Genomic DNA, 27,333 nt, shown 5'->3' with positions numbered 1-27,333 from the left:
CGTTTAAATTTTAATCAAAACCACCGTTCGAATAAATAAGTTTGCAATTGGAAAGCATTCGATGATTCTAAGCACGGTTTCAAGGTAATAAAAAAACAACGTGTATGCGCTTGCACGTAATTTTAGTCGCTCAGATATTGCTAATCGTTTAAATTTTAATAAAAACCATCGTTCGAATAAATAAGTTTGCAATTGGAAAGCATTCGATGATTCTAAGCACAGTTTCAAGGTAATAAAAAAACAACGTGTATGCGCTTGCATGTAATTTTAGTCGCTCAGATATTGCTAATCGTTTAAATTTTAATAAAAACCACCGTTCGAATAAATGACCTTGCGATTGGAAAGCATTCGATGATTTTAAGCACGGTTTCAAGGTAATAAAAAAACAACGTGTATGCGCTTGCATGTAATTTTAGTCGCTCAGATATTGCTAATTGTTTAAATTTTAATAAAAACCACCGTTCGAATAAATAAGTTTGCAATTGGAAAGCATTCGATGATTCTAAGCACAGTTTCAAGGTAATAAAAAAACAACGTGTATGCGCTTGCATGTAATTTTAGTCGCTCAGATATTGCTAATCGTTTAAATTTTAATAAAAACCATCGTTCGCAATGAATCTTGAATGAAATTTCGTAATAAAGCGTCGCCGTGTTGACGTTACCGACAAAGAAAATCTTTCCTTGAAGAAAATAAATATATGAGAACGAGTAAAAATTCGAAATGATTTTGTACTTCGGCGGTAATGACAATAACGCAGTCGTGCTCTATATGAAATTCTTCCGCGGACTGTTCTGAACGGAACGATATAAATTGATTTTCTCTTTCGCGTAGGAACTTCTAAGAACACTTCTAAGAGCAGCCTGTGGCGTCGTATAATCGCTGACAAGATTGATATAGACTTTATCGATATTCGTCGGGAGTTGTCGGCGTGTATCTAATAATATAATAATAGTGGCGTCGCGCGTTCATTTCCCGTTGATCACGTGTCGAAATGCGTTTTTAGTTTGGTAATCAATTTAATCATGGCATTAAGCCGCGACCACATTAGGTGTTCAGAAATAAATGTTGCAGCTAAATACCATACTTGAGACCTGTGAATTATTATTATTACTGTTGTTGTCAGATTTTTATTAATCGATTTCCTTGCGTAATGAACGTTGTTGTCGGTAGAACGTCGACTGTCTCAGCTGAACACTGTGTACACTCGAGAACCATGCTACCAACATTTTTGTGAGCTATTATTATCGTTAGACTTTTATTAATCGATTTCCTGTAATTAACCTTGTTGTCGGTAGGACAACCGTCGACCGTCTGGGCTGAACACTGTGTACACTTGAGACCATACTACAACATTTTTGTAAGCTATTATTATCGTTAGACTTTTATTAATCGATTTCCTGTAATTAGCCTCGTTGTGTCGGTAGAACAACTGTCGACTGTCGCAACTGAACACTGTGTACACTTGAGATCGTATTACAACATTTTTGCGAGCTATTATTATCGTTAGACTTTTATCAATCGATCAATAAATAAATAACGAACGTTGTCGTCGGTAGATCGACTGCCGAGGAGAGAAAGAAAGCGCGTTAAGAACGCGCGGATTGATATCATTTAATCGCGGAACGTGTTCTCCTTTGTTTCGAAGATCTTGGAGAAATTTGGCGTTGAAAAAATGTCCGGAAGAAGCTCTCTTGTTTGGTTGGTCTTGCGCCAATAGCAAATTACTTTAACGAACGGAAAAGAGGGACAGTTTTCATCGGAAATCGGTAAATCACGCATTACCGAAACAAGTAAAAGAACGAAAGAATGAAGAAGACGACGAAGAGAAAGAAGAAGAAGAAGAAGAAGAAGGTTGGTATGGGACATCGGCGAAAGAATTCGCTGGCAAAGGTGCTGCGCTGAAGCTCTACCCACACCCACGAGTGAAACGAACAAGTTGGACCCGAGAAGCCCGGAGGGTATCGAATTCAATGGGACACCATTGTTATTTATTCTCCTAGGTGTGACTGGCCCCGGTCCAGCGGCCCACGTGGCTGCGATTATTTATAAAATCGGTGCCGAATAGGACGGCGTGCTGCGCGTTAACGAGGACCGTGTCACGGTCTTGTGCAATTCGAGACGAAACACCGTTCTTCTATAAATAAGAAAAGAAATTAACATGGCGCCTCGTTAATGACGATCACCGCGCCGCGTCTCGTCCCGTCGGTGTCCGCTTCCAGTACGGCAACCGTGTTCAGCCATCGATCGTCCGATCCACGAGGCCGCGCCGCCGTATCATGCTTCCGCGTAATCGTCTAATTACAAATTATTCGACAGCCTATTTTTATACTCGACTCTTGGACATTCTTCCAGTAGCCAATAAGTTCGCGGCACACGACCGCGAAGCACGCTTCGAATACATCGACCGATTTTAGTAAATGCACGCTTACTGACAAAAGTTCAGAAACAACGTCATTATACGATATACATTTTGGTATATTCTCTATCTTCTAAGATACATAGGTTGGAATTAAAAATAGCATAATGAGATAGTAGCCCATACATCGATGATCAATGAGTTTTTTCTCAAACATGCTTGTACAAGGAATGAGACAAAAGCTGCGCTACATAAGTTAAGAAACACATCGCTTAAATTATATAGTCACTTTTAATGAAAAAACATATATCGACCGATTTTAGTAAATGCACGCTTACTGACAAAAGTTCAGAAACAACGTCATTATACGATATACATTTTGGTATATTCTCTATCTTCTAAGATACATAGGTTGGAATTAAAAATAGCATAATGAGATAGTAGCCCATACATCGATGATCAATGAGTTTTTTCTCAAACATGCTTGTACAAGGAATGAGACAAAAGCTGCGCTACATAAGTTAAGAAACACATCGCTTAAATTATATAGTCACTTTTAATGAAAAAACATATATCGACCGATTTTAGTAAATGCACGCTTACTGACAAAAGTTCAGAAACAACGTCATTATACGATATACATTTTGGTATATTCTCTATCTTCTAAGATACATAGGTTGGAATTAAAAATAGCATAATGAGATAGTAGCCCATACATCGATGATCAATGAGTTTTTTCTCAAACATGCTTGTACAAGGAATGAGACAAAAGCTGCGCTACATAAGTTAAGAAACACATCGCTTAAATTATATAGTCACTTTTAATGAAAAAACATATATCGACCGATTTTAGTAAATGCACGCTTACTGACAAAAGTTCAGAAACAACGTCATTATACGATATACATTTTGGTATATTCTCTATCTTCTAAGATACATATATAGGTTGGAATTAAAAATAGCATAATGAGATAGTAGCCCATACATCGATGATGAATGAGTTTTTTCTCAAACATGCTTGTACAAGGAATGAGACAAAAGCTGCGCTACATAAGTTAAGAAACACATCGCTTAAGTTATATAATCACTTTTAATGAGAAAACATATATCGACCGATTTTAGTAAATGCACGCTTACTGACAAAAGTTCAGAAACAACGTCATTATACGATATACATTTTGGTATATTCTCTATCTTCTAAGATACATATATAGGTTGGAATTAAAAATAGCATAATGAGATAGTAGCCCATACATCGATGATCAATGAGTTTTTTCTCAAACATGCTTGTACAAGGAATAAGACAAAAGCTGCGCGACATAAGTTAAGAAACACATCGCTTTAGTTATATAATCACTTTTAATGAGAAAACATATATCGACCGATTTTAGTAAATGTACGCTTACTGACAAAAGTTCAGAAACAACGTAATCGTTTGATACATTTCGGTATATTCTCTATCTTCTAAGATACATAGGTTGCAACTAAAAATAGCATAATGAGATGATCAATGAGCTTTTTCTCGAACATGCTTGTACAAGAGCCACAATCAAATTGAATCGAAGAAATAAGACAAAAGCTGCGCGACATAAGTTAAGAAACATACATCGCTTAAGTTATGTAATCACTTTTAATGAAAAACAACGAAATGTCGATGTTTGTAGTTTTCATAATAGTCTAACAAGATGTTGGATAACCCTTGGATTTGAGGACCGCATTGCATCTGCGCGGCATAGATTCAATTAATCGAACAAAAAACAATCGAAATTTCTGACCATATTTTCGCGATTGTTTCCATTAATTCTGCTTTATTGTTGAAAGAGCGACTTATCGCCGAAATTATAAAACGATTCTTCGATAAATATGGGACTGTTGAAACGTCACGACGAACTGGCAGACCGGGAAAAATAGATGAAAAACTAGATCGTGGAATTGCAAGACTTTCTAAGTCGAATCCATTTTACACTGAAATTCATTTTATCCATTTTACTGACATCCACTTTACTTCTGAAATGAAAAATCAACCGCATCTGGAAAATGTTAGTGGCAGGACAGTAATTAACTGTCGTTTAGATGAAAATAATCTTTTTTTCACGCAAAACATGCAAGAAACCACTTGTGTCGAAGAAAAATAGAGCAGCTCGGTTGGAGTTTGCTAGAGAACACCTTAATTGGACTGCTACGGAGTGGTCAACAATTTTATGGAGAAATGAGAGTACGTTAAATCTGTTTGGGGACGACTCTAAAAATAATATGCGCAACGCCCTACTGGACAACGATCTCATGTTAAATACCTAAAACCGACGGTAAAATTTGGTAGCGGCAATGTATTGGGTCGGAGAATAAGTTCGTAGCGTTTTTATTTGAAGGTGCACGAAGGTTACACGCAGATGTAATACAGTGTTCAAATCCAACGGGGTTATCCAACATCTTATTAGACTATTATGAAAACTACAGACATCGACACTTCGCTGTTTTTCATTCAAAGTGATTATATGACTTAAGCGATGTATATTTCTTAACTTATGTCGCGCAGCTTTTGTCTTATTTCTTCGATTCAATTTAATTGTGGCTCTTGTACAAGCATGTTTGAGAAAAGACTCATTGATCATCGATGTATGGGATGCTATCTCATTATGCTATTTTTAATTCCAACCTATGTATCTTAGAAGATGGAGAATATACCGGAATGTATCAAACGATTACGTTGTTTCTGAACTTTTGTCAGTAAGCGTACATTTACTAAAATCGGTCGATATATGTTTTCTCATTAAAAGTGATTATATAACTTAAGCGATGTGTTTCTTAACTTATGTCGCGCAGTTTTTGTCTCATTCCTTGTACAAGCATGTTTGAGAAAAAACTCATTGATCATCGATGTATGGGATGCTATCTCATTATGCTATTTTTAATTCCAACCTATGTATCTTAGAAGATAGAGAATATACCGGAATGTATCAAACGATTACGTTGTTTCTGAACTTTTGTCAGTAAGCGTACATTTACTAAAATCGGTCGATATATGTTTTCTCATTAAAAGTGATTATATAACTTAAGCGATGTGTTTCTTAACTTATGTCGCGCAGCTTTTGTCTCATTCCTTGTACAAGCATGTTTGAGAAAAAACTCATTGATCATCGATGTATGGGATACTATCTCATTATGCTATTTTTAATTCCAGCCTATATATATGTATCTTAGAAGATAGAGAATATACCGGAATGTATCAAACGATTACGTTGTTTCTGAACTTTTGTCAGTAAGTGTGTGCCGCGAACGAGAAAACCGGAACGATTGCTACAGTTAATCGATGCTATAGTTAACCATGAATTGTAAAGCAGATCCGGTTAAATAGATCGTTCGAGCGATTCGCGTTATTTTAACGAGATCGTAAACATCGGGGTAACCAATTAGGGTCTGTGTGCGGTAAGAAATTCGCGAGTGACAAGATTAGACGGCGAACGGGATGAAGTAATCGAATGGGTTGGGGTTTTGAATGCTCGCAACAAGATGTATGCTTCGAGGGTACAGCGGAGATAAGCAATGACGGCGATGGCCGTAGGTTGCTCGCAAAAGTGCATTAAAGCCGCCAGTGAACTTCACGCTCGCCCGGAATGCTAATAAATTATCCGGTGGCAATCCCCTTTCTACGAGATATTGCCGAAGAAAAAACGATCGAAAACAAACGGAAAGGAACGCGCGCCACGATGACCACGATCGGGGCCACTGGAACCTGAGACTAGGGGAAATCGCATAAACCAAATGGCTTTTGTGCAGCAAGCCGACCAACAAGCATCTTAATCGTTTGATCGATCGAGCCTAATCGATGTCGCATCTCTTCGGCGACCATGGCGGTCTCCGGTGACGCGGATTGCTTACCTTCGCTTGTGTGAATTCTGTGGCCACTGTGACGGGACCACTAACATTCCACGCATTCCATTTCTTTCGGCTCCCGTTTCAACGGCAACTTATTTTCACGGCGCTGATCGATTCCGATGCTGGATCTGTTGAGGAAACACGAAGAAATTAAGAGAAGGATACTTAAGATATACAATAATGTCTCCCTAACTGACGCTCAGATTGTGCACAAAAATTGACAATTTGAGAAGAGGAGATACGGTCATTCGAGCCCTGCAGCACGTTCTTATAGTTGTTGATAATTCGAAACCATAAAAACGAACCGCAAGGCTCGAATAATCGTATCTCCTTTTCCCAAATTGTCCATTTTTGTGGACAATCTGAGCGTCAATTAGAGAGGCATTACTGTACGTATTTGAATATAAATATTGGGTTGGCAACTAAGTAATTGCCGATTTGTTCAATGAAATAAAAAATGTTGCTTTTACTTGGAACGAAGTTTAATCTGTAATGTATTTTCCATTTTGTTCGATGACCTTTTGCCATCTCTCTGACAAACTTGAAAATTCCACGCTCGTAGAAAGTCTGATCCTTTTCGGCCAAAAACTGAGTTAAGTGAGATTTTATTAGTATAATAGAGTTCACTGAGCTGCATTTGAAACCAGTCACCTTTCAGGACACGATGGAGAGAAAGAAGTCGAACACCGTTGATACCGCCAAGGACACAGAGTACGGCACGTGAGTTTTATATAACTACAATATTATTTTACGGTAACTCCCCCTGATCCTTTGTTTATTTCGAAGAGAGAAATTCCCTTCACATGGAACTTATTGCGTCGACAGAGTCGTTGGCGTAGCGTGACTGATCTATTGGATTGGCAACTAAGTAATTGCCGATTTGTTCAATGCAATAAAAAATTTTTTTCCTTGGAACGAAGTTTAATCTGTAATGTATTTTCCATTTTGTTCGATGACCTTTTGCCGTCTCTCTGACAAACTTGAAAATTCCACGCTCGTAGAAAGTCTGATCCTTTTCGGCCAAAAACTGAGTTAAGTGAGATTTTACAGCGTCATCGTCATTAAAAGTTTTACCACGAAGGGAGTTGTCCGGGGATCGAAATAAGTGGTAATCCGATGGCGCGAGATCGGGGCTATATGGTGGGTGTAACATCGATTCCCAACCAATATCCATCAATTTTTACCGAGTGGACAAAGACGTGTGCGGTCTAGCATTGTCCTGCTGGAAAATGACACCTTTACGATTGACCAATTCTGGTCGCTTTCCCTTGACCGCTGCATTCAATTTGTCCAGTTGCTAACATTCACGGATAATAAAAAATAACATAATAATAATTTTATAATATAACATTTACGGATATCATAAAAATGGGAGTGAGCGACATCTATAACTGAAATCGGCAATTTCTTAGTTGCCAACCCAATAGAATGCTCGAGCGTTCTAACATCGTCGCGCAACTTAAAAGTCTCCTTAATATCGACACGTCGATCCGCGATCGATCCAGCACAATTTACGATCTTTTCAACAGTTTCGACAGCAAAATAGCAAACTCTTCTCTGTCTAGAATCGAGTGTAAAAATTCTCCTGATCGCGGATCGGTTGCCTTGTTCCAATTTGACTAATCGCGGCTCGGTACGTGCGATGGATTTGAACGTTCTCGGCGCCGGCCGATTTGTTTATTCCCATTGTTTCGGTATACAAAACAAAGCGGATTTAGAAGATTCGACTAATTCGAGAATCGCGATACAACGTAACAGAAGCAGCCAGAACCGAAGCAAATGTCCAGTAAGAAGGTTAACGTTCTCCGCGGAGCCGTACGGATTATAAGCGGCACACTAATTTCCTGCGCCGAGAGAAAGAGAGAAATAAGAGAAAGCAACGAAAAGGAGAATCTGGAGAGGAAAGAATGAGGCCGAAGAAAGGATGGGACCTGAAGTGGACAAGGCGAAATACTCTCGCGGTGTTCGGTGGTATACCGGCCGGTTCTACATATAGTAAGCGTGGGTGTAGTAGATGTAGCGAGATTATGCCTGCTCTTGGAGTCGCGTGGCCTTCTCCCTCCTCCTCCTCCTCCTTCTCCTCCCTTTTAATCTGACCAGTATCTCTTTCCTTCTTTCTCGTAAACCTTTTCATTTCTCGGTACACACTCCTCGATTTCTCTCTTTCCGCTTCCCTCTGTCTCGTTTCACCTTCGGGTCTCCGTGGTCCGCATCCTCTCGGCCTTCTGGGTCCTTCGGTCCCGTCCTCCTCCTCCTCTCTCCGGGCTCCTTCCTCCCCTGCTGCTTCCCAGCTCCCTCCCAGCTCCTTCCCTTCCTCCGCTCTTTCTTTCTTTCTTTCTTTCTTTCTTTCTTTCTTTCTTTCGTTCGTTCGTTCGTTCTTTCTTTCTCGGCTCTTTCTTTCCCAGCTCTCCTCGCCTCCCTCTTTCTATGGTTTCTCTTGCACCGTTCCATTCCTACTACCACTCTGTGTTCCGTACCTTCACGCGACGTTACCCACCATCTCGCGAGCATAAAATACAGTCAGGAATTTTAATAAGCCCGCCATTGTACCGCGCCACGGTCCCGGTTCCCACAGATTATTCCGACCCGGCTTAAGACCACTCGCGTTTCGGGTGTAAACCGTGAACGGAACTCTGTGCCGCCTCGCGACCCAGCCACCCGCGGTTTTACACGCCCTCCAAGCTTAGTTAGATTGTCGCGGAATTTTATGACGGGCCTTACAATTTTTCGTCACCGCGAGCCGCGGCGCCGACACGCCGAGCGCTGCGCGTGCTCGCCGCTCGTACCGACTCGCAGGCCCGACGGGCCTCCGGGGCCCCTGGGTTTCTCAGGGCCCGCGGAATTAATACGGAAGTGACGCACAATTTAGAAACGGCTTTTTACGCGCCTGCGCCACGCCACGCGCCGAAACTCTGTGAATTCGTAACGCGCGACGAACGGAAGACGACGAATTCGTTCCGATTCTTTCGAAGAACTTCGGAACTGATCTGCTTCGCTTTGGCTCGGCGTAACTCTTGTCGCGTTTCCAGTTAGGAACCTCTATTTAATTTTCGATTCACTGCGATCGTAAGAAATTCATTCCGAAGAATCTACTCGTTGCTGTCGCTGCGGAAACGTTTTCGTTCGACCGGCAATTTCGGCTGAGAATCCGGTCGTGCATTTCGTACGAACGGAGTCGAAGAAGACGGTCGCGGCCCTTGGATCCTATTTGGATTGAATCGACAGAGATTTTTACGGTGTCACTGTTTTATCGTCCCGATCCCGAGGCATCCAAAAAAGAAACGGACGCGGAGCTGAAGGCGGCGCGGCGCGGCGCGGAGCGGCGCCTCTGTACCCGATTCTCCTCTCTCGTTAACAGGCCCACGTTAATGTCGAGTCGAATAAGGAGGAGAAGGCGAGCTAAGCCATTCCGGAAATGCCGGAATGCCGTTGTGGCGCCAGAATCGTATATCGGCTGAGGACGAACCGCAAATCAATTTGCACGTCTCCTCCGACCGAACGACTCCACGCGACGCGGCGCGACCCGACGGGACCCGCTTCGTCACGTCGTCTCGTCGCAAGATTGAAAACGACTGGACGAAGTCACCGGGTTCTGCTGTCATCGTGGGGCCTTACGTTGTAGTATTTGCGGCTTAATTTAATACTAATCTATCGCGAGGGTAACATTATTTTAACGCACGCAATTAATGCGTGCGATGAAACGAAAGTGCATAGGTGCGTGCCATTCGGAGGAAAGTTCGTTAAAGATGATCGTAAAAAGATATTCTATCGTAATATGTATAATTCGTACGATTTATATCTAATAGCAACGAATAGAGGAATACGAGAAGGTAATTAGATTCTCCTGTTTTGGTTCCGACCGCTGGAATTTTCTTGTTCGCGCGCCGATAAAATCAGCTCGCGGTTGAATCACCGAGAAAACCAATATGGACTGCCTCGCAGCAGTCCGCTGTACATATAAAGGTACTTAATGAAATTGATAAAATTACGAGGCTGGCCGGGATCATCGGAGCCCTCCCTTTTACCCCCATGTCCCGTATGGTGGACGGGAGTAATCTTGCTGCATGACGAGTGATAATTGCTCCTTTCAGGGGACATGATTTAAGAAAACGGGGCCCGCTACTCTGCGACGACGCGACGCGACGTTGCGGCCGTAGGTGGTGGGTGATTCAAGAGATTCGACGAGAACGCGCGGCTGGTCCTGGGGCTCCTGGAATTTCGGGGCACGGTATCTTACGGGGCGAATGCCGATGATCGTTTCGCGTCCATCGATCTTTGGATTTCAGCTCTTGAATCATCGAAGACAGTAGTTATCAGCGGGAGTCGGGATCGGGATCGAGATCCGGTACGAAACAGAAGCGTGTGTTTCTTCGAACGGAAGCAGAAAGAAATGAAATGGGAGGGATTACGAACTCCATCGAAGACCAAAATGGAAGACTGAAATGATTAACCTACGGTGTGGCGTGGCGCGGCGCGGCGCGGCGCCGTGGAAGATCGTAAAGCTCGAGCTCTCGAGGGTTCCCGATGGACCTATTCGCATGGGCCCAGGTCTCTCCGCGTCGTTCGACAATCATTACCGCCTTTGTCCCGGGTGTAATCAGCCGACTGTTTTCGGTATTCGGCGCCGGCTACCAACTGCCGTGGCCAACTATATCAAATTAACGGAGCTAATTGGAAACAATTACAAATCACTGAAGAAAGAAACAAACCGAGAGTAAGAAAGGGACCAGTTAATCTGCTCGACTTATTAGCATGCTAAAAGCACCTGTGCCTCTTTACTTTCTTCTTTCTTTTTCCTTCTTTCTTCTCATTTCTTCTTCTTTCCCCTTTCGTCTTTCTTCTTTCTCTTTTTTCTCCCTTTTTCTTTTTTCTTCTTTCTTCTCCTTTTTTCTTTCTTTCTTCTTTTCTCTCCCTTTTTCTTTCTTTCCCTTTCGTCTTTCTTCTTTTTTTCCCTTTTTCTTCTTTCTTCTTTCTTCTCCCTTTTTCTTTCTTTCTTCTTTTTTCCCTTTTTCTTCTTTCTTCTTTTTTCTCCCTTTTTCTATCTTCCCCTTTCGTCTTTCATCTTTCTTCTTTCTTTCCCTTTTTCTTCTTTCTTCTTTTTTCTCCCTTTTTCTATCTTCCCCTTTCGTCTTTCATTTTTCTTCTTTCTTTCCCTTTTTCTTCTTTCTTCTTTTTTCTTCTTCTCCTTTTTCCTTTCTTTCTTCTTTTTCCCCTTTTTCTTCTTTCTTCTTTTCTCTCCCTTTTTCTTTCTTCCCCTTTCGTCTTTCTTCTTTCTTCTTTTTTCCCTTTTTCTTCTTTCTTCTTTCTTCTTTTTTTCCCTTTTTCTTCTTTCTTCTTTCTTTTCCCTTTTTCTTTCTTTCTTCTTTTTCCTCCCTTTTTCTTTCTTCCCCTTTCGTCTTTCTTCTTTCTTCTTTTTTTTCCCTTTTTCTTTTTTCTTTTTTCTTCTCCCTTTTTCTTCTTTCTTTTTTCTTCTCCCTTTTTCTTCTATCTTCTCCCTTTTTCTTTCTTCTTTTTCCTCCCTTTTTCTTTCTGTCTTCCTTATTCTCCCTTCTTCTTTCTTTCTTCCTTTTTCTCCCCTTTTCTTTCTTTCTTCCTTTTTCTCCCCTTTTCTTTTTTTTCTTCCTTTTCCTCCCCTTTTCTTTCTTTCTTTTTCCTTCCTTTCTTTCTTTCTTCCTCTCTTCCCTTCTTCTTTCTTTTTTGTTTCTGAGTTAAAAGTAGTCGAGAATACGAAAATAAGGATTATTATTGTTTCAGCCAACCTCGTGTAAAGCTGTAAAAAGATTTCGATGAAAGTTTACCAGCATGGTACCTAGATAATATAAGAGAGTTCTCTCAGTGATAATTAAAATTAATGAATTTTTGTTCGTGTACTCGATTCGGCCGATCAGGTTGCCAATTATCAGATCAATTGGATTAATAACAATCTCCGTGATTGCACGTGACTCGGTTGCTGAGGAGAACGCGACTAATAAAGCTGTAATCTTATCTTATACGTGACACGTTGGGAGATCTCTTACAATGGTGTTTACATTCTCCGAGACTACACACTTCAACTATCAAATTGATTTGCCTTTCTAATTTTGATGAGCAACTATTTCTACGTTTCGTGCTGCTTGGCTCGTTCTCGTCGGTTGTAAAACTAAGAAACGAGCAGGGGGTTTAATAGGAATATAATTACTAAGCTATTCGTTATAACACGTAATAAACATTTCTTAGAACAGCTGCCTTTATTGTATGTGCTGAAAGATTAAATGAACAATCGAAATTGGTGTTCGATTATGAAAAACTTGACAAACCGAACGAACCCAAGAAGTTCAACTTCGTCGGTTTGCTATCCCGTGTATTCGTTGAAGATTTGACTGCATTAACCCCTTAATGCACAATTTAAAAAAAAAAACCGACCAAAAAAAATCAATTTTTTTTTATCTAAGAAAATACATATTTGGACCTTAATTTCAATAAATATGTAAAAAAATGCAAAAATTACTAAAAATTCAATAAAAATAGTGGATAAATAATTATAGTGAATATTGAATCGCATTGCAGATCGAATTTTGTACCCATCGTACTGTTTTTCAATTACCAGTTACTATTTTGAAGGGGGAGGAGACGAAAAAAAAAACTGAGAAATATTTATTTTTACCTAAATTTGTAATAATATAATAATAATATTTATTAGCTGAAAAATATATAATAAACTAAAACTATTCAAAATTTTCTTTTGTATGGTAAATTTCAAAACAAGGTGCAGCACATAGCCCAACATTCCTTATTTCAACATTAGAAAACATACCTTTTATACACTAAAAATCCAATTTACTCTCTATAAAAATACACCATAAAACAAAAACGTTTTTATATGTTGACACTAATAATATTTGTAAAAAATAAAAAACAATTGTCTTTGAAGAAATTCACTTTGATAACGTCTACTTTACTTCACGACTTGCTCACGAATAATACACTAAATGTTCATAAGTGCCATCCTAAAAGTGCATATTTTATTCCTGGATAAGCAAAAAATAGAAAGAGATCGGAGATAACTGGAGAGTAATAAATAAATTAGTCATAACAAAACTCACAAAAGTGCCAACGCTAATTAGATACGCAATAATGGATATAGATAGATAGAAACAATTACCAGGTCAGAGATGCTTATAAGTGTCACCCTAAAAGGCCATATTTTATAATCCCAAATAAACAAACTTTACAGCTTACAATACAGAATTACACGATGAATATCAATAAATTGAATGTTTTCCTTGGTTTTTATTAAGTTATTTTTACTGCCCGGATATATTCGAATCTGAACATTTTAGCGACATAAGTTGCGACGCCGACCGTATATATACGGGTCTGCACATTTTGGCCGGTTTTGCACGCCCGTGTTAATACGTTTCTGCGCGTTAAGGGGTTAAAAAGTAAACGAATGAACAAGACGCGACGAAATTATTAAAGCAAAAGAAGATCAAAAAATCTGCACGGTGACTTTCGGTAGTTCGGTTAAATTTGGTACGAACATTTTCAACAGATTTTCGAAAGGTTTTTCAACAGTATTCCACGAATGTTCCCGGCACGAGAATGTTCACACGTATCGGACATTGGACACCGAATTCCATGAAGTCCCAGTGAGACACACTTTTCCCGAATCATAAATTACACGTACGTCATATCCCGCCTTATGAGGACGCGTCGTATTTCATATTCCGTATTGTAAAACTGTTAATGCGTAGTCTGCACCACCGCTGCCTTTATTAGGAGAGAAAACATTCAGATCAGAAACCGAAATTAGGCTCGCGTGTGCTTTAATACAGTAGATTGAATTAGCGATAGCTGGACTACGGATTTTATGCGTTTATAATAAAAGCGGGTAGATGGAATTTCAAACAGTGTAAATATTAAAAAGATTCGGGGCCATCTATGCATTATTTTACAATTCGCTGAAATTATTAAAGGAAGAACGATTTTTTGTTGTTCCTTGCAGCGATTGACGAGGACAAATTTTATTTTGCACGAAGATCCACGGTCTGGTAACACCTTCTATTAATTTGAATAAAATGCGATTCAAATAATTTAAACAATCCGCGCAATTCGCACAGTTCAAGGAACGTACATAATTAATTAATAAACTTACGCGACACGTACGCGCAAAGCAACGTATTCGCTGTCCCGAGATATATATAATTTCCATGTGAAAATTCCTTCGTCGAAAAGAAAGGTAGCAATCGACAATCGAATCGCGAGGAACCGAGCATTCGATAACTCCAGATCTGTTTTCCGGTGGTCGCGATAAACATAAAGACGCTACCGTTTCTTTCGTTGTAAAGTTTGACAAATGCTATTTGTATCGCGGAGGTAGCGTGGCTGGAGGCTGAAAAAGGATTGATTTACCGGGTCGCATCCCCAGGTTAGATGCCGGCAATTTTTCGTATCGAAGGCGGAGGCTATATTTATGAGACGATATCGCGCCGTATTAATGGCTCCGCGTACGCCATTCGCCGTTCGCCCGTTCGCCGTACACCGTTCGCCGTACGCCCGAGCGTATCGACGCCGCGATCTTGTCTCGGATCTCAGCCTATCGATACGTATCAATCCGACCTGCAACGCTACCATCCCACGCAACCTATCCGTGGTAAGTTGGACCTGCCGTACACACTATTACACACGTACGACACTTGCACGGGCCTCCGTCACCCTTCCGTTTTATCGCGTTGCATTTGTTAACGACAAACAACACCCGGCAGATTGCGCTCCATTAGCAACGTTTTCTCAGATCGTAAGATACATCTTATTTCTACCACTGCGAATAATTTCATTTATCGTCTCGAGGCTCTCGCGTGCTCCAGAAATAGTTACGCGGAATAAATACCGAATAATAAATACTCGCGCGAGGCAGATCATTTATATTTAATGTTTTAGAATTTTATCTCGATTTAAATAAATTTAAACGAATTATACGACCACGCTTCGTATATTATTTTCCTGATCTTAACGTTTGATAAAGATTACGTTCGTCGCATTATCCTTTCCGCGTTAAAATGTATACAGTTAGTCCCATTATACGCGTACAAACGTCTTCGTAGGCGCACTTTTGTGTTTCTGCTAATAGTTTATTTAACACTTTATTCGTTGAAATAACACGTCACTCAATAAGTCTCCGGTCTGACACATATATGGCCACACTGTTGACAAACCTATATGATTTCTGGATAGCGGCATTCTTCAAACGATACATGTCAAAAATTCATGACATTTTGATGATTAGTTTACAGGTTACAGTGGTTTTAGTGATACCGGTTTTGTAATTTTCAAAACAATGGTTAGAAAAGAATTTCGTGTATCGATTAACCCCTTAACGTGCACGCTCGAGTTAACTCGAGCGCGCTAAACTGGCCAAACTGTGCACACTCGAGATAATTCGAGCGGCGTTGTACTCTATGTTGCTATAATTTTTCACACTCGAATGCAATCGAGAATTGAAAGTAACAATGTGAAAGCAAAAAAGAAACAAACGTTTTATTGATATTTATCATTTACATGGGATTGTATAAGCTATAACACTTACTTATTCAAGTATAAAATATATCCTTTTTCCTAGATTTCCTTTTTCCTTGTGAGCCGCTTTCCGACAGCGTATTCATATTCAGATTCTGATTCGCTCATTTTTCAATATATATTTTACTAAAATATAATGTAAAATAAAATATTATAATAATAACAACAACAATAATAATAATAACAATAATAATAATAATAATAATAACAATAATAATAATAATAACAATAATAATAATAATAACAATAATAATAATAATAACAATAATAATAATAATTTATCAAAATCCAAAATTGCAATAAAAATTTCGATTATTTTTGTATTTTTGTAATTTTCTTGCCAAGACAACGTTCTAAATTGTGTCTTTTTACATTTTAAAAAATTGATTTCTTTTGGACGGCCTTTTTTTAAAAAAAACTGTATTTTACTAAAATATAATGTAGAATAAAATATTATAATAATAACAACAATAATAATAATAATAACAATAATAATAATAATAACAATAACAATAATAACAATAATAATAATAACAATAATAATAATAATTTATCAAAATCCAAAATTGCAATAAAAATTTTGATTATTTTTGTATTTTTGTAATTTTCTTGCCAAGACAACGTTCTAAATTGTGTCTTTTTACATTAAAAAAAATTGATTTCTTTTGGCCGGCCTTTTTAAAAAAAAAACTGTGCAGTAAGGGGTTAAACATTGTTTTTTGATGGGGAAAAATACTGTTGAAGCCAAACAGTGGCTTAATAAGCGTTACGAAGACTCTGCGCCAGGGAAACCAACTATTATCGACTGGTATGCTAAAATTAAACGCGGTCGTACAAAAACACCGATGATGCTGAACGCTCTGGTCGCCCAAAATCGGCAGTTGTTCCGAAAAACATAAAAAAAGTACACAAAATAGTTTCGAAAGACCGTATAGTGAAATTGCGTGAGATAGCTGACACCTTCAAGATATCAGAAGGTAGCGTGTTTACAATTTTACACAAAAATTTGAGCATGTGTAAATTGCTTTCGAAGTGGGTGCCGCGTTTGCTCGCACCGGAACAAAAACAACAACGTGTCGACGATTCGGAGCGCGGTTAAGCGATGGTTAAATTGAACGAATTACGCTTCGAATTGCTTCCCCACCCACCGTACTCTTCAGATCTAGCCCCCCAGCGACTACTGGCTTTTTGCAGACATTAAAAAGATGCTCCGGGGAAAGAAATTTGGCTCAAATGCTGAAGCGATTGCCGAAACGGAGGCCTGTTTTGAGAACAAAGACAAATCGTTCTACAAAAAAGGCATCGAAAAGTTAGAGGAGCGTTGGAACGAATGTATCGCTCTTGAAGAAGAGTATGTTGACGGATAAAGTCGAATTTCTAAAAAAAAATTTGTTTCTCTTAGCTAGACCGGAGGCTTACTGAGTGATGTGTTAAATTGCCTTAACGGCGTCCCACGCGTTCGAAGCGTTGCTACTCGGAGTCCGTAATTTGTACCTTATGATCAATATGCATCCCGACCTAAGTCGACGCGCGTTATACGGTGAACGATAGCATTCGTTTATCGCGATTAAGTAATACCGAACACGATACGCGCAGTATTTGCACTGCGAATTACGACGAAAACCTGCGCTTCGAGATGAAGCTAATTTGAAGCGGCGCTAATTTACCGTTGTATTTGAACATGCTATTAGACGCGCGCGTGTTGCGCGCTGCGCGTTGCATTCGCCACCAACATCAACCGAGCGCACGGCTCGGCGGCACGCGTGAAACATTGCTGCAACACTTGAACTTAGAACTTGAAATCTCGAAATCTTGAAATCTCGGCGCAGCTTACGCACCACTGATATGAACGAGCCCTGTGCGTTTCTCAGGCTTGTTATCTCTCATTCATCGACGCCGGAAGTGCCGAGCAGTAAACCCGAGCAGTCTCTCTCTCTCTGTCTCTCTCTCTCTCTCTCTCTCTCTCTCTCTCTCTCTCTCTCTCTCTCTCTGGCTGTCATTGTAACAGTGACAAAACTACATTTGTTCGTCTGCGCTAAAAATTCGATCGCTTCTGAACGATCCTCTGGTGTACAGTAATGTCTCCCTAATTGACGCTCAGATCGCGTACAAAAATGGGCAATTTGGGAAGAGGAGATACGATTATCTGAGCCCTGCAGCTCGTTCTTATAATTGTTGCCAATTCGTGACTATAAGAACGAACCGCAAGGCTCGAATAATCGTATCTCCTCTTCCCAAATTGTCCATTTCTGTGGACAATCTGAGCGTCAATTAGAGAGACATTACTGTAGTTGGTTCGCGTTGGTCGTTCGTTATGAATTGTTTGAATTTTGTTCGAATTTTGCCAACGGAGAAAACAAGGACTGAAATTCTCTCTAAAAGTGTAGAACGATGTGTGAGGTCTCCCCCGCATACACTCGCACCCACACCAACACCCACACCAACGTGTACGCCTATCGAAGTCGACGCTTTGTTTCGGATTAAAGAACCGTCCAAATCCGTATTGCGTTACGCTGTAGGGGTACATATAATCACTTTGTAACGTAAAACCGAATGTAGTGCGGATTCTGAGCCACTCACGAGCCAGACACGAGTCCTTGTGGTCTACTCGCAAAATCCACTCGCTGTTCTGTCGCACGGTTATCATTGTTCCGTGCGCTACTTATACTTCCACAGCGGCTCCATTCGTCACGTGACCTCCACCTTACCCCTCGTCGGACTTTCCCCTGATCGCGGGTCTCGTCGTTTCTGTTTATTTTAGCGAAAATTAACCCCTTGATGCACAGTTTTTTTTTAAAAGGCCGGCCAAAAAAAATCAATTTTTTTTCATGTAAAAAAACACGATTTAGAACGTTGTCTTGGCAAGAAAATTACAAAAATACAAAAATATTAAATATTTATACAATTAGTATGATTTCTAATTTTCAGAATATTACTACTACTACTATTATTATTATTATTATTATTATTATTATTATTATTATTTATTATTATTATTGTTGTTGTTGTTGTTGTTGTTGTTGTTGTTATTATTATTGTTATTGTTATTATTATTATTATTATATTTTAGTAAAATATATATTGAAAAATGAGCGAATCAGAATCTGAATATAAATACGCTGTCGGAAAGCGGCTCACAAGGAAGAGATAAGTCGTAAGTGATAAGTATAGAAAAAGGATATATTTTATACTTGAATAAGTAAGTGTTATAGCTTACAATCCCATGTAAATGATAAATATCAATAAAACAATTGTTTCTTTTTTGCTTTCACATTGTTACTTTCAATTCTCGATTGCATTCGAGTGTGAAAAATTATAGCAACATAAAGTATAACGCCGCTCGAATTATCTCGAGTGTGCACAGTTTGGCCAGTTTAGCGCGCTCGAGTTAACTCGAGCGTGCACGTTAAGGGGTTAAGAGAAGGAAAACGACAGGCTCTTTCTTCTGCACGATCCTATTATCAAGAATTCTTGTCGGCGTTCTTTTCATAATCGAATTTGTGCTTTTGATTATTATAAAGATAGGAGAACACGATGTGATATAAATTATCAAACAGAAATAATTCGGTAGAAACTTTGAACAAGGTGGTTTATATTGTACTCATTTTCTTCTTCGCACTTAAATAATCGTAAAGAGTACGAACTTCGATGGCAAATTGTTCGCGCCACCGTTGAACGTTCGAGAATAAATATAATCGACGTGCCGCAATTACGATCGATAATTATATTTGCATAATTGTGTCTATCCAGTATCATAGAGCGATAATTTACGAGGAAATTTATTGATCGTAAAATATCGCGCAACGTTTTCAAGCGTGTAACGCTAGCTGCGATATAACGTAAATGTTCCCATCAATCATCGTGCTCGCCTTTTCCAACGTTAGAAACAATAAAAACCGGTAATGAAATCATTGGACGTTCGTTTATAGTTTAACCGATGTCTTACTTGTGAAATGAAACGAATGAACGGGGAAGCGATAGAATACGATTATAGCGGAATGTGTACACCGAGTATTTGCATTTCATCGAAAGTCGAATAAGCCAGATCCGAAAGGATTCGCGAACCAGTTTGCGCGGCCGCAGTGTTATGAACAAGAATAACGGTCTTATTAACGAGCCATTTCATGGTTAATTTGTTGTAATTGCCGGAGAAGCTTATTGCGTTTGTTGCGCGAACAGCGGCCCGATTTGACGGCTCGACATGATTTACGCGCCGGAGATAAAGAGTCCTCGATTAAAGCGCGCCTCTTATCCCGAGGGCGTATTGAGCTATTCAGCCGTTTATAATGCAATTACGTTTTGTTTCTGTCCTAACCTTTCGCTATAGCCTCCACTGACCACCTAACCGACATTTCCCATTTGGAACTGCGAATTTTATTGCTTTACCGGGAATCAAGGCGAACTATCGTCTTCTGTTATCCGATGCTATTTCGCGATTTGCTTCAAGATTAACAAATCTCCGATGATCCTTTTTTATTAGAAGCTTTTTGCTTATAAACAAAAATTTGTACAAACTATAACTAATCGAAAAAATCCTTTATGGGCTCTTTTGTTTAGGATTTTGGAGATCTTCGAGATCTTTTTATCAGTTTTGCTTATGGGTCAGCACTGGTCTACTGATAGTTTGTAAAACTAGACCTAGTTAGCAAGAAACAAACATCCTATATACGTCGTTTCTGTGCTTACTCACAGTGCTCTAATAGCTTTTTCGCGAAAGAGACCTGCGATGGAATCACAAACGAGATACAGGGCCACAGAAGCCCCATTACCATTTCTGTGTCGCGCTCATCGTTACCGATATTTCAGAAATTTATGTTTCTCAACGAGAATCGAGTATTCTGTATATCCCGTTTGCATTACGACACGCTTTTTGATTTGGAAACCACGAATTCATTAGGCGCACATATTCAAATCATAAAAGTAGAAATATAAATTTGACAGCAATTCAATAGTAATTTCATTTATTGAGAATTTACGCATTTAAATCGAGTATATACATTGTCGGCAAAAGAGAAATTTACTCCGTAACGGTTCATTCAGGGACCTCTATATTTTCCACGGCAACTTTGTCTTCAAAATACCGACAGTCGGTCATAAATGTGCCGTAATACAAATGAGGTATATAGAATACTCGGTTCTTGTTAAGAAGCTTAAATCTTTGAAATATCGATAACGATGACCGCGATACGAAAATGGTAACGAGGCTTCCGATTCCGAAGTCCCATTCGTGGATGATGAAATAATTCAGTATGTATCAAGTCTACTTCACATCTATACCTCGCCTGTGCTATTAGGTTATGTTGCTTGCATCGTACAAAAATGGTTAATTTGTATAAATGAAAGGTATTTTTATTTTGAAAGATGAGTCTCGTTGCATACGGAAGCAGCGATGAAAGTTCAGACGAGGAAGGAAACAAGTGTGAAACAGGGAACGTTAACAAAACTACAGAGGAACTTGTAATTAAACAAACAAATGACAAGCTGTGTTTACCTGCCCCTAAACACGATGAAATCGTAGAAGAGGTTAGGGAAAATGGCGAGAAAATACATTTTGATAAATTACCCAAACCGAAAAGTTTATTTGCCGAGCCAGAAAATGTTATAGAAGATGATGATATTCCTCCGAAAAAAGAGGAAGAATTTAAACCTGAAAAACCGATTAAAAAGAATCGTGCTCCAGTTAAAATAACTGTTCCCTCTTTATCTGAAGTAAGTATATTAATGACACACAATCAAATGCTTTAATTTTACGTATTAACTATCACGAAATGATATTGAATTCTATTTATTGCAGTTCAAAGATGTGGAAGAAGAAGATGAAGCAAGGGCCAATAGAATTAGACCTTCCACTGTAAGTATATATAAATATTGAGTCATCCAAAAAATAAACATATATTTTTTGATCTTGCATATGAGCTGTTTATTTTGAAAGTGGCATAAGTCACTTTACCGTAATGAAAAGTGGTGATTTTTTAATGTTTATACAAAATTATTTATACTGAGAAAAATATCAGTATCCTGAGATAACAAATACAAGTCAATCTTCCCTTAAAGTTAGCGTCCATATTTTTAAACGTATTAAAACGCAAACCCTTAAATATATCGACTTAAAAACAAAGTGACTTATGCCACTTTCAAAATAAACGGCTCATATGTAGTTGAGACTAAAATACATGTTACCGATGCTTCTTTGAAGTGATCTTTGATTTCCAAAATTAAAATTAAATATGTAATTTATTTGTAACAAACTTTTTATACCAACATAACTGAGAAAGATATAAATTTATATATAATTCCAGAAAGGTACCAAACTTTTTGCACTTCTGCCACTACCAAAGGGAGCTGAAGTCAAGTCTACTAATAATTTAATTCCTAGTGTTGTTAATAAAACGAAAATACATCAGAACAAACCTTTGGTAACTAAAGATACGAAAGGTTCAATTGCAAATAAAGTAATGAAAGTTACTCCAATGAAAAGTTCTATAGGTATAGATTATGAGTCAAATTCTGAAGACGAAGATGGAGTTCCTGTAAGCGGTACTGAATCTGGCACTGATTTTTTTGCTCTATCAGTCACCGATACTCCTGTTATATCCGATGCTTTAATGAACGAACTAAGCTTGAAGAAAGAATCAAATGAAATTGATCCTTCGCTTAAAGACGATGCGAGTAACGAGCATTTACCTAATAGTTCTGCCAAAACAGCAGAAGCTAGTATTGCCTCCCAGAAGACATTAGTGAGTAATATCATGAATTTACCAAAAGAAGAAATACTACTCAAAAATAAAGCTGAGGTGGGCCCAAAATTACCTATACCAGAACAAGAATATAATGTTGATACCGAAGGCAATGTGGCTTTTGATGAGAAAGCTATCGAATACCTCTGTGGAAAACGAAGTATAAAGAGAAAAGCTAAAGAAATCGATGAATCAAGTATTATTGAAATAAATGGCGAAGATATCAAACCAGATGAACGAGAATGGTTGGTGAAAGCATTAACAGAAGAGCCTGTCCAAAGACCGGTTTCCATGATGGGTGGAGTAAATTCACAATCTAAAAAGAAGCATCAAATTACGTATTTGGCTCACCAAGCTAAAGCAATGGAAATGGAGTTAAAGAATCAATGGGCACAAAACAGGATGACCAGAAAACAAACACAATCGAAATATGGGTTTTAAATCATACACATTTGTATAAAAAATATAAATATAATATCGTTTATTATTGTATAAAAATTAGATTATTTGTATGAGGAACGTGTTAAAAGTTGGTTGTCCTCTCGTAAAACTCTTTTTCTACTGTTTCGTATTCCTTTCGTTTAACTTCGAGCAATGCTTTCGCTTGTAATAAGTTAGGCGGTAAATCTTTATACTGACTAAGACATTGATCGATTTCTGCTAGTTCGCCAGTCATTTCTAAATACTTATTATATTTATTTAAAATTTTCTCAGGATAAAGATCTTCGACTTGCATTTCTGCTACATCAGCTTCCAACTCCTCCACAGTTTGTTTATAGTCCTTCAACTTTGTAGTCAAAAAAACTTGTTTACAATGCCTTTCTTCTTCATCCTTCAGACCTTCTTGTACAAGTTCTTCTATATCATTTACGGCTTCTTGTAAAGTCATGAGTTTCTTTGAAAATTTAGTATATTTTCTGTAAACGTTATCATATAATAATGCTAACTGTTTTTCTTCTCGCTCTCTTTTTGCTTCTTCCACTTTCTTTCTTTCGCAAACTATTTTTAGATCTGTTTTATCAAAGTCAGATAATCTTTCAAACTTTAAGATTGAAACTACTTTCTGCAGCCCGTCCTTAATGTCATTAGACAAGAATTCTGGTTCTAATTTTAATTTAGATAATAAGGGTAAGATTTCTTTCTGAAATGCAACATTTTCATTGGTTTCATCGGTAATTCCTTTCTGCACGAGTTCAAGTAATGATTGTTCCTCTGATGAAATACTGTTTTCCCGATATTTTAGATTTGAAGCTGTATTGTAGACAGAATCATTTTGTGAGGACGATGGAACCTGTCGTTTAAGTTTTGTTATAAATATGTAATATATAAATATATAATAATTTCCTTATATAAATTATAACTCACTTCGCTAATATGATCCATGTCGAATCCGCTACGTTACAATCGGTTACAATTTGAAAACTCATTTCACTTTACAGTGCGCATGTGTGTGAAGTTAAAACTGTCAAAATACAGCCAATGTGAACATAGCTTCGAAACTCCACGATATCGATATGTAATAGGAAAGTAGGAGTAGGAATATAGGAATGACATTCAAATCAACCACGACCAACCATGTCTAAGGTTCAAACATAAATAATATGTACTAGTATACTTACATATGTATTTTGTTGCATTTTCAGTACAGATATTTTGGCTCGTTGCCCATAAAGTGATACAATTAAATTACACGTTGTATATCCAAGATTTTGAAGTTTTTTATTCGATCCAAGAATATCGACAAAATTTCGCTACGACAATACACAATATGTAAAGAAGAGTTCCTAAATACACAAATTCTCAGTAGTTCGCCATACTACATACATATGTACATATGTTCTCAGTTTTTTGCGAAATGTATAATAAAACGTATGTACTTTTTAAGTTTCTGTATAAATCTAGAGCAGTTAACTAGATTCGTCGTACATTACAAGTAACAATTGATCTTATAAATTTAAAGTAACATCCACTTGAAAGTAATTCAATGAAATTCGGTGGTGACAATTACAAATTTTAAGACCGATTTCCACGTCGAGGATGAACGATCATACGAGATGGAATTTTTGTTTTAACTATATTTACCAACCGGAAATGTAGTTTACTAATGACAGAGTTGATGAGAAATTACTTACATAAGTCGATAAGTGTTATGTGTTCACGAATCGTTATTTAAACTGTGATTTTTATCGCCTTCACACGTCATGGAGATTCACACCTAGATCAAATTCCGGTAACGGCCATCTGAAAACGCGTGACCCTGCACGAATCATTGTTGCTGTCTTTCGTGTACGCTTTCATTGACAGTTATTTGCATTTGTTTTCGATGACGAAAAACTTTGGAAAATTGTGATCTTACGGAGTTATCCGAATTTAAATTAGGCTAGAACAAAGGAAATCGGAGTGACTGCACTGCGTATTTCACGCGTTTCTGTAGAAACGTGTGTTTAAAAGGTGACCGAAAAAACTGGTTAGTAACAGCAAGAATGAGCAACGACCAAGGAAGTGAATTGGCTCGAACAGTTGAGGTAAAAACTGCATACAACAAAATTTACTTTTCTTCATGTATTTTATAAATACATACATTTAACTATTAACCCTTTATAAGATCACCTTACCTTTTTGCGTCTAAAAGAGAATAATATGACGTGATATTAATAAACATTAAGTGTGTGGTATAAATTAACAATTAATTTACAATTTTTATATATTTTATTTCAAGAAAAACAGTTTGTAAGTTTGAAGTTACAATCGTTAAAGTTACAACATCGGTTGATTTATAATCATTAATATTTCTTGTTCAAAATTTTAGTTCCCCCATTTCAATCCTCTCATATTATAGAACAAATGAGGAAGAGAAATGTGAATGTTATAAAATATATTGCATATGTTACACTGTTACAGCTTCATGTGACATGAAAGTCGCAAAACTATATAATTATTACATAAATTTATTATATAAATGCATGTGTGGAAAAAGAAACAACTACTATATGAATCTGTAGAATGTTTACATGGTTCTTTTCTTGTTTATTGAAATTAAAAATAAAAGAAGTCGTAATAATTGCAAGAGTTAATCTCTACTTATCCTCTTAAAAAGTATAGTTATATATGTAATTTCAAAGTTACACTGCATTATAAAGGGTTAAATACAGTAACTCACTAACAATTAGAAACATCTAAATAGAATGAGTTTATTCGAAGAATAGATTTTTGTTGATTGAGAAATTAATATTCCATGTTAATTACATACTTACATATTTAAAATAAAAAAAATCATTTTTTTTATTGCAGTTATCTTCAAATGACATTGAGAAGTTAGAGGAAGCAAAACTAATGGCAAAGTTCCCAAATACTGGTCGTCCGATCAGTGGACATTCAGCGTTCCTACAGAAGAGGCTAGCTAAAGGGGTAAACATGCAAATCTTATATATTTCACTCTAGTTTTCTTTCAGATTTATTTACGAATTAAAATGTTGAACAATAATAATATTACTTAAGGAACTTATTGATGGAGCAATAGTATTTGTGTCTGATATGAGAAATGAAAATGTAATGGCAATCATTATTGTCAAATCATTCTTTTGGTAGAAAAACTAGCATAACTTGTAACTAATATAAGAAAGAAGATTCATTAATAATTGAATGTGATATTGACAATATATCTTTTGCCTATATCTCATGTATTTTTGTGTCACTGATAATAGTCAACAATGTTCAACACATAGTTTAACAAAAAGTTGTTAATAAAATACTAGGTTAATTGACAGTTTGTATGAAATCTGTAAAACACTTTCAGCAAAAATATTTTGATTCTGGGGATTATCAAATGGCAAAACAAAAATATACAGCTAAACCAAAGCCAGCTGGTGTTTTGCCAACAGGTGATGCTATACCTACACCGGAAACTGTACCACAACGAAAAACATCTATAATCCAACAAAAATTTAATACTTCGAGTACTTCATAAGTATTTTGTAAGATTTTTCAAAGTATTGCAACTCCAGTGATACAGTGCGATTGTATGCAATCCGAATTTGAAACAATCCAATGTCTTTATATTTGATAGATGGTATTATGTTAAAAAGATTAGTTTTTGTAATATTTCTTAGATGCTTGTCCAATGATCAGAATTTAGTGCAAAAATTTTCTGTTCACAGTCATATGTATAAAATTTGTAATATTATATATGCCATAAGAGCACATTTTAAAAGTTCTCTTTAAGGTACTTGGAAAAAAAGAAAGGAAGCAATTTATAATTTATAACTTCGTGTTATGTACTAAACACTTATGTTCTAAATTTTCATTAAATATGGGAGTGTCTGCACATGAATAAACACTCACCCCTCGTTTAATTATTTCAGTTACTTTCCTAGGCAGCAATAAATTTGGATTTTAGATTCAGGAATGCATGAAAGTAGGGTTTCAAAATTTGTTGTATAAATAAGCAATGACGCTAGGTATTTAGGAGTACAAGGCAAACTACAATTGGTAAGATGGGATTATGATGTAAATGTAACCACTTGTATATGCAATAGAGATTCAGGATAAGATATTTTACAGATCTGCATTTCCAAAGTTGCTGTGATGTGCTTAGTAAGACTATTTTCTTATAAGATGTCAGGTTGTCATAAGAATCTGTATGTAGCATAAAACAATCTTAAATATAGCAGTTGTTTTGGTTATTGTAAACTATATTAGTAATATATTGCTATTTAAACTTAATAATATTTATTCAGTTACCCATCCGTTATTACAATAATGAAACAAAAGAAAAAGGAAGAAATACTTGTAGAGTAAGCTTCTACACA

At 37.5% G+C, this 27,333-nt stretch overlaps 3 protein-coding genes across 3 annotated transcripts; 2 read left to right on the top strand and 1 right to left on the bottom strand.

Moving 5' to 3' along the window:
- Positions 1-21,021: 21,021 nt before the first annotated feature.
- On the top strand, positions 21,022-23,037 carry LOC117221651 (proline-rich protein PRCC). Its single transcript, XM_033472757.2, has 3 exons — positions 21,022-21,497; positions 21,583-21,639; positions 22,088-23,037. The coding sequence occupies exons 1-3, from the start codon at positions 21,150-21,152 to the stop codon at positions 22,964-22,966; spliced, it is 1,284 nt and encodes a 427-aa protein (XP_033328648.1). The 5' UTR covers positions 21,022-21,149; the 3' UTR covers positions 22,967-23,037.
- LOC117221652 (uncharacterized) lies at positions 22,992-24,761 on the bottom strand. The gene is made up of 4 exons (XM_033472758.2): positions 24,658-24,761; positions 24,145-24,276; positions 23,891-23,987; positions 22,992-23,816 (listed from the first exon to the last, which is right to left on the bottom strand). Exons 3-4 carry the CDS (start codon positions 23,906-23,908, stop codon positions 23,049-23,051), a joined length of 786 nt encoding a protein of 261 aa, XP_033328649.1. The 5' UTR covers positions 23,909-23,987; positions 24,145-24,276; positions 24,658-24,761; the 3' UTR covers positions 22,992-23,048.
- On the top strand, positions 24,750-27,250 carry endos (endosulfine alpha). Its single transcript, XM_033472759.2, has 3 exons — positions 24,750-25,050; positions 25,817-25,933; positions 26,322-27,250. The coding sequence occupies exons 1-3, from the start codon at positions 25,009-25,011 to the stop codon at positions 26,490-26,492; spliced, it is 330 nt and encodes a 109-aa protein (XP_033328650.1). The 5' UTR covers positions 24,750-25,008; the 3' UTR covers positions 26,493-27,250.
- The last annotated feature ends 83 nt before the right edge of the window (positions 27,251-27,333 follow it).

The sequence above is a fragment of the Megalopta genalis genome, chromosome 7, assembly GCF_051020955.1.
Source record: "Megalopta genalis isolate 19385.01 chromosome 7, iyMegGena1_principal, whole genome shotgun sequence".
Lineage (NCBI taxonomy): Eukaryota > Metazoa > Arthropoda > Insecta > Hymenoptera > Halictidae > Megalopta > Megalopta genalis.
The sequence above is the reverse complement of the archived record's forward strand: the minus strand, read 5'-3'. Positions and strand labels throughout refer to the sequence as shown.

What these genes read in the sequence shown, in the direction of transcription:
- LOC117221651 (XM_033472757.2), top strand. Translation starts at nt 21,150, where the DNA reads ATGAGTCTCGTTGCATACGGAAGCAGCGATGAAAGTTCAGACGAGGAA. An exon ending in CTGTTCCCTCTTTATCTGAA is followed by an intron (nt 21,498 to 21,582) that starts GTAAGTATATTA and finishes TATTTATTGCAG; the next exon opens with TTCAAAGATGTGGAAGAAGA. An exon ending in ATAGAATTAGACCTTCCACT is followed by an intron (nt 21,640 to 22,087) that starts GTAAGTATATAT and finishes ATATAATTCCAG; the next exon opens with AAAGGTACCAAACTTTTTGC.
- endos (XM_033472759.2), top strand. Translation starts at nt 25,009, where the DNA reads ATGAGCAACGACCAAGGAAGTGAATTGGCTCGAACAGTTGAG. An exon ending in AATTGGCTCGAACAGTTGAG is followed by an intron (nt 25,051 to 25,816) that starts GTAAAAACTGCA and finishes TTTTTATTGCAG; the next exon opens with TTATCTTCAAATGACATTGA. An exon ending in AGAAGAGGCTAGCTAAAGGG is followed by an intron (nt 25,934 to 26,321) that starts GTAAACATGCAA and finishes AAACACTTTCAG; the next exon opens with CAAAAATATTTTGATTCTGG.